The sequence below is a fragment of the Paramormyrops kingsleyae genome, chromosome 15 (genome assembly GCF_048594095.1).
Source record: "Paramormyrops kingsleyae isolate MSU_618 chromosome 15, PKINGS_0.4, whole genome shotgun sequence".
NCBI classification, from domain to species: domain Eukaryota; kingdom Metazoa; phylum Chordata; class Actinopteri; order Osteoglossiformes; family Mormyridae; genus Paramormyrops; species Paramormyrops kingsleyae.
In genome coordinates this window covers 399,201-406,272 of record NC_132811.1, presented here as the reverse complement: position 1 = coordinate 406,272, position 7,072 = coordinate 399,201, and the positions used below count along the sequence as shown (strand labels likewise).

The 7,072-nt window shown below is 42.5% G+C and overlaps 1 protein-coding gene across 3 annotated transcripts in view; it reads left to right on the top strand.

The window, feature by feature from the left end:
* The first annotated feature begins 3,361 nt into the window (after positions 1 to 3,361).
* Positions 3,362 to 7,072, top strand: part of LOC111860229 (homer protein homolog 3-like) — a 32,832-nt gene continuing 29,121 nt past the window's right edge. For 2 of the 3 annotated variants that reach the window (XM_072700118.1, XM_023843708.2), the window contains exon 1: positions 3,362 to 3,920. In XM_072700118.1, the coding sequence (XP_072556219.1) occupies positions 3,916 to 3,920 (5 nt within the window). In that variant the 5' untranslated portion in view covers positions 3,362 to 3,915. Of the gene's footprint in view, positions 3,921 to 5,740; positions 5,851 to 7,072 lie in introns of those variants that run through there. The other variant, XM_072700117.1, reaches the window with a different exon arrangement.

Here is a 7,072-nt window from a genome sequence, read left to right as displayed (position 1 = left end):
GTGTTCGCCGGTTCAAGCCCAGCTTCAGCACATCTGCGGGTCCTTGAGCAAGACCCTCAATCCCCAGCTCCCTGGGCGCTGCTACGGGTGGCTGCCCTTCGCGGACAGCTTGCTCTACAAAGAGCAAGTTGAGGGAGGCGTAAAAACAATTTCCCCACAGGGATCAATAAAGTACCAATTATTAATTAATTATTAATTATTATTATTATATAGGACAGCATATAATTGCTCTTGCAAATAAGGATGCTGCCTTTGTGAGTGCAATCCAACTCTCCTGTGAATGAAGAAGGCCTTTTTCATTTATATTTACATTTATATTTTATACACTTAGCAGACACTTTAGTGCAATGAACAAGTGAGGCAAATTACACATTACAAACATACCTGCTTCTCAGGAGTCCACTAGGCATAAGTGCAGCTAGGCTAAGCTTCCAGTGAAAGCCCAGGTACAGGTGTGAGCAGTATTGTGAAGCATGAGCTACACAACAATTTCTAACAAAGTAAGAACCTAATAAGATTATTCAAGGATCAAAAGTGGAATGTAAGAACACTGATAGAACATAAAGACGTGTCCTATAATAAAATAATAAAACAGCATCTATTCAGAAGATAGCATTGTATTAGACATTACACAAACAAAATTAGGCAAATGACACCTAAAAATGCTACTGACCTTGAATGAAAATTAGGGATAATCCATTCATTGCGCAGAAACCTTGAATATCCATTTTAAGTAACAAAACCTGGTATTCAACATTTGCAAGAGTCCTTTGAAAAAATAAGAGAGAAAGCACTTGCTCTGTCCTACTGTGACCAAATCCGCCATGGGTGATGCTCACACTATTAGCTAGTTCTTAGTGGGTGTTTTACTATAAGAACTCAACAGAAATTTGCAGCCTGCAGTCCACGGTTCTACAGCAGCCCGGCAAGCAGCAGCAGTGACCTGTGGAGAGCTTCGGAAAGCACTGGCTGTTCAGTGAGCAGAGGGCAAGTTAGGGGGAGCTTTGGAAACCACTGGCTGCTCAGTGAGCAGAGGGCAAGTTGGGGGAGCTTTGGAAACCACTGGCTGCTCAGTGAGCAGAGGGCAAGTTAGGGGGAGCTTTGGAAACCACTGGCTGCTCAGTGAGCAGAGGGCAAGTTAGGGGGAGCTTTGGAAACCACTGGCTGTTCAGTGAGCAGAGGGCAAGTTAGGGGGAGCTTTGGAAACCACTGGCTGTTCAGTGAGCAGAGGGCAAGTTAGGGGGAGCTTTGGAAACCACTGGCTGTTCAGTGAGCAGAAGGCAATTTAGGGGGAGCTTTGGAAACCACTGGCTGTTCAGTGAGCAGAGGGCAAGTTAGGGGGAGCTTTGGAAACCACTGGCTGTTCAGTGAGCAGAGGGCAAGTTAGGGAGAGGCGTACAATTTCCCCACGGGGATCAGTAAAGTATCAATTATTATTATTATTATTATTATTATTATTATTATTAAAGACCTTAAAATGTAGACAATTATCAAGACCTCAGATTGTACGAGAGAATCTGAAAGCTATTTGCATCAGAAAGGTGCAATCAGATTTCACAGAGGAAACAATCACACAACTATGTAAGCTACAGTATAATGCCGTATAATAATTATCCTGTTTTATATACAGTGTATATGTAGTCAAACAGGCAACATGGCTGATATTAGACCACAGTGCTCTGATAGGGAATTTGAGCAGTTTACTAAAGACCATAAAAAACTACAGGACTGGCTGAGACCTATTCTTAGTTTCTCTTGCAGTTCGGTTTTAAAGAGCTGGAGGAAGCCCAACAGCATCACAGGCCACTGATAGCACCATGGATTATGGGAAACTGCTGCTGTTTGTGTTTCTGTCATGACAAAAGCCAACCTGTTACCTTCTACAGTTCAGAGATCATTTTCATGAAATTCCTCTGAAGTGAGCTACAGTATGCAGCACTCGCGTACTCCGTGAGATGCAGCTAATGGAAGGAAATTCTCTGCCCTGATAACTTCCCTGCATGTGGTGCCAAGAGGCTCAACAAAGTGTTCAAGTGCATCTTGGCAGCTGTGATGATCACACAGTGAGCAAAGGATTTGGGCCCCAGTGAGAAATTCTCACCTTAGTTTAACAAACCTCCCTTGCAAATATGTTCACTGAAATCTCCAAATAGGGATGGTAATAAAATAGACCTATTAGTGTGTATTCCTGCTCTCTAACAGGGTCATTTATATGAACTAAAATCGAGCAATGTAAGATGAGCAGGTTCTGCGCAGTGACTATGTACAGGGGGCAGTCTGACACCTCTGAGATCTATGGTCTGGAACCGTCCCTGGGGACTGGAGCCTGGCTCCCTCACACCTACACCTGCACATGCTTGGATGTCACTTATGTGGGCCTTGCATAACTATTAGTGGTACTGCTGTTGTTGGATATGATTTGTTGCCTGCCTGACTGTTTTCTAAATGAGTGTCTTAATAATAAGTACCTTTGTTTGCTGTGACCCATGGCTCTAAATGTTCCTCTCCTCACCTTTGGGCAGACGCCTTGGACTGTAGTGGGGAGAATGAGGTCGAGAGGTCTTTGTAACGGGGAGAGAAGTTCAGAGATCTAGAGGGACTTTGAAACAGAACCGGTGAAACAGAACTGTTCTGGTCATGTCCCACGGGGCAGGAGGCCTGGCACAGAGCCAACACATCCTGAAGGGATCACAGCTCCCCGGCCTGGGGATGCCTGCAGATCCCACAGGAGGAGCCAGAGAGTGTGGCCGTAGGAACAGGGGTCCACTCTGACCTGCCTGCTGTGTTACAGTGAAAGCTGAAGGAAAATCAGTGAATGCATGACTCGATGGATGGATAAGGGACTTTTGGTGTACAGTATATTACAAGCTATTGCATCACTTTAAGTACCTTATTTTGTGTTTGGTACTCTTACATTATCACAGCTTACTTTTCGGGGAGCACTCAGCTATTTTACGATACACGTTACGATAATAATACGTACACGTAACTAGATACAATAATCCAGGTCTTCCCATCCGGTGTCCCCTTCAGCTCTTGTCCGGTAGAACAGCAAGGATTGCGCCAAAAACAGCACATCCCAGATACTTATTGCGCAGCGTAGTATTAAAGCCCACTTCACTACTACTGACCTAGAAAATTATACCTCACTGATGAGGACTGAAACAAATATGACTAGTATCAATTTAAGTTAACATTGCCCTATTCTGATTAGACTTATTAAAATCGATTATTACCCGATTAGTGAAATCTTTCTTTAACTATGGTTTTCGAAAACTCTTAGGTCTTTAATTTCAGCTGAATTGCGTGAAACTCGGGTTGAATTCGATAGTAAATTTCATAACCAGCAGGGGGTGTAAGAGAGTGTTTTGGAATCTATATGGGGCAAAAAGCCACATCCAGAACTGGTTCATCGGTCCAGCTGCTAGTCTAGGGGCTGGAAAACACCACTTTACTAAAAGTACAGATCGCTGCTTTTAGGGTACGGCAGGAACAACAAATAGAGGCAACGTGGCATATCCTCTATAGATATTTTATATACCCTGCAGTATAAAATGCTCAGCAGCCAGTGAAGGTGGTTCAACTGAGCGGGAGTGCAACAGAAGAAAAAAGCGGACGGGAGGATCACTTTAGGAACAAAGAGCAGCGGTGTGGTGACAGTGCGGAGATCCGCATAAGGAACAGATCCGAAATACCAAAAACTCTGCAATTAACGCACAACACATGGAAAGGGACTGCAGCCTGCATCGATACCTCGAAGAAATGCAATTTCTTGCCCTATAAGCAACGCCAAGAAAAAGCCACATCGCCCGCTGCCAGATTTTACAGCCAGATTCAGAGACTGGAAAAGGAAGAAATCCATTTTTCTCTTGAAACTGGATTACAGCGCATAGCGGTCGGACCAGGCTTTTAGAAATGGGGTGAGTGTTTGCAGCAGTGCGCACATTCATTTCACCCATTTTAGGTATTAAGAGGATTATACTGTAAAGCTAGCACGCTTGGAAAAAATATGAAAGTTTGGGACGAGAACGTGAGAAATGGGTGATGAAAATGCAAAGTGTGCCACGTCGTTTGTGTATTACATGCGCGGCGTTTCTAACAGCTATATAGTTTAAAATAGATATTTCGAGGTCTTTGGGTTATTCCCCAGATATTTAAGCTTGGACTGCTACTCTTTCTTGGCGGGGAAAACTTCTGATGACAGCGCGGCTTCCACAGTCTTCCTCCTCTGCTGAGTCAGAGTGATCATGTCTCTATGGTTCGGACATTTGCACTTTTAGGAGCAATTGCGATTTCGCCATTGTTTGTACAAGCGTCTCAGAGACATGCATCCACAAACGACAAGGAATAATAGAACAGCATCGCAAAAGTGAATAAAAATACAACAAATGCTATTTGAGCTTCTGTGAAATGTTTGGAGTTCGTAGTTCATACTACAGATCGCGTCTGGAAATGGCAAAGAGAAAGATATGCCAATGGGGTCTGCTTTATTATGCTTAATTTGACCTTACAAATTACCATTTGGACCGTATAGTATTTAAGCAAAATTCATTGAACAGGTTTAAGGCTTTTCCGTACTTTGTAACAACGTATTCAACATTTTTTGCATGCTTTGTTGCAAGTGTTATAGGTGGGCGAAATTTTTTAAAATGTATCTTTTTATAACATCATTCGTAGCTCATGTTTCGGTAACTTTCATTCCCACCACTTTACATAAAATTATTTTTCTGTTTGTCTTTTGACAGACACACACAGGCAGACAGCTACAGACAGACAAAGGCAGAAAGACAGGCAGTCAGACAAAAAGACACACAGGCAGGCAGACAAAGAGGCAAACAGATACACGCAGCCAGACAAATAAACATTTAACGTTACATTTAAGGAGTACTATATTTAATTTCTGTATAGGCGTTAGTTGGTAAATTGTAAGCACTGGCTGTTGCCAGAGTGCGCCAAATCATTGGTCTCTTACTGAGGTTATAGTTACGTCTATTACAGCGTCAGAGACTCTATTCTCCTCATATGCAATGTAGCATACAATAGGGTTTTTAATAAGTCTATTGTGTGGTATTTTAATAATTATTCTAGATTTTTCTTGCTAATCAAGATTATTCTTGTTAATTCTTTGTTTCGTCTGCTCAAAATTTTACTAAGTTTTATATAATGCATAATCTGTACAAATAAATGAATTTCTCACTAGCAGTCTAGACTGTGACTTCAGTTTCTGTAACTCCAGCATACAGGCCACGCATTTTACTTTACAGTGCTTATAAAAAGGGAGATGAGAAGTTTTAAAATTGCATCCATCTCCTTACTTCAGTATAGAGTTTTCCACCAGGGACACATGACTTTGGATTTTAAATCTCCCTCCATTAAGCCACCTCCGTTACTGCAGGACATGGCTGGTATTACGGGAGGCAGAAATATGATTGTAAATCTGATTCTGCTTTCTGTTCAGCAATGGATAATGTGTGGCTGGTGTTTTAATAGAAACTCTCAGGTGTAATATGCAAACAGAGTGGATTAGTGTCTCCAAAGTGCTGGTGTCCCTTTGCACCGTATTTCCTCAGAATGATTCAGCCATTCGTTTTCCTCCAATGTCTCTGATGAAGACGCTTACTGTTCATAGGACAGGGAGCAAAAGACATCAGACACAGGCCCAGCCCCCCCCCCCCTCATCGGCATTCGGAGCTCGATCTCACACAAATCTGTGCGTCTTCAGAAGCGTGTCAGTAAACCGATATCTCCAGGCAAGACTCCTCTTTCAAAGACAGTCTGGATGGTTGTCAGTTTTTTATGTCTTGAATTCTAGCAAAAATCTGCCAAGTGCTGGATCAGACTAGATAGTTGGTAAGTAACACGTAACTTGGTGCTGATACATGGCGTCTGTCAATCTGATGTTCTTTTCCAGCATTAAATGTGGTCAGTGTTAGCATTTTTTGAAGGCAATAAATGATAATACCATAACAATGAGACATTTTATTGACAGAGGGCTTTTAGATAGAGAGATTGAGGTGAAGGCAGTACACATAGTGCAAACAAGGTCATGGAAAACGAATGAAATGATAAATAATATAAAGTAATAAGGGGGGTTTCATAAAATCATCAAGGTATGAGAAGCACTGCAGTGATTTTTTTAAATTTAAAGACCATATACTTATAAGGCGATATGACATCAGCTGTTGCATAACAGCAGAAGAGACAGATGTGTGTCTTAAGGCCTATTTAAAGGCACAGATTCAGAGACTCGTGTGCAAATGCTCAGCTAAAGAACTCAATAGATAAGAAGCAGGAGGTTAAAGATGTGGTTTCCCTGGGTGTAAATCTCTGTTCCAGAAACTGATCAGCACGATGTTTTTATCAAAAGTTTGACCAGACCAGTGCCATAAAATCCTGGAGGATATTATTAAAATCTCCATCTTCCTGTCAGCCAGTATTGGTACCATGGTGACCAGCTGGTTCAGTTGTGTATAATTAGTGACCTATCCTAAAATGTGGAAAGGGTGAACGCAGTCACGGGAGACAGGTGTGTTAGGGTTAGTTAGGGTTAGGGTTAGTTATTTATTGGACACCGTTATAGGGTAAAACAGGGCTTGTACTCTGACGTCGCTCCTACCCCGGAACATTCACATGCTTCCTTTGTTTCACAAGAATAAAAAAGACCACTGACATGTTTTTTAGTAACTCGACAGTTTCCTTCTGGAGGTATTTTGAAGGGGGCGTCAAGAGAGGAGGATGTATAGAATATCACCTAAAGACAAGCGACTGCAGAGGAGGAAGAATTACCAGCAGATATGGCCGAATGAAGCCCATGACATTTTCCTCTTTTTCTCTGTGTCCGGCATGCTCAGGAACCCTTTGGCCTCTTATGGCATTATGGTTATGGCATTAGAGAACCACAGGATTAGAACCCTTGACCTTCCGGGTGTGAGTACTGATCCCAGACCTGCTGAGAGCAAGCAGCTCAAAACAAAAGTGGAACACCTCAAAGGGCTGGCTGTGCTCCAGATGGGACTGGAGCTTGGTCGTGATTACATCCCATAATCGCTCAGAGAGCAAAGGAAAGTTGGCT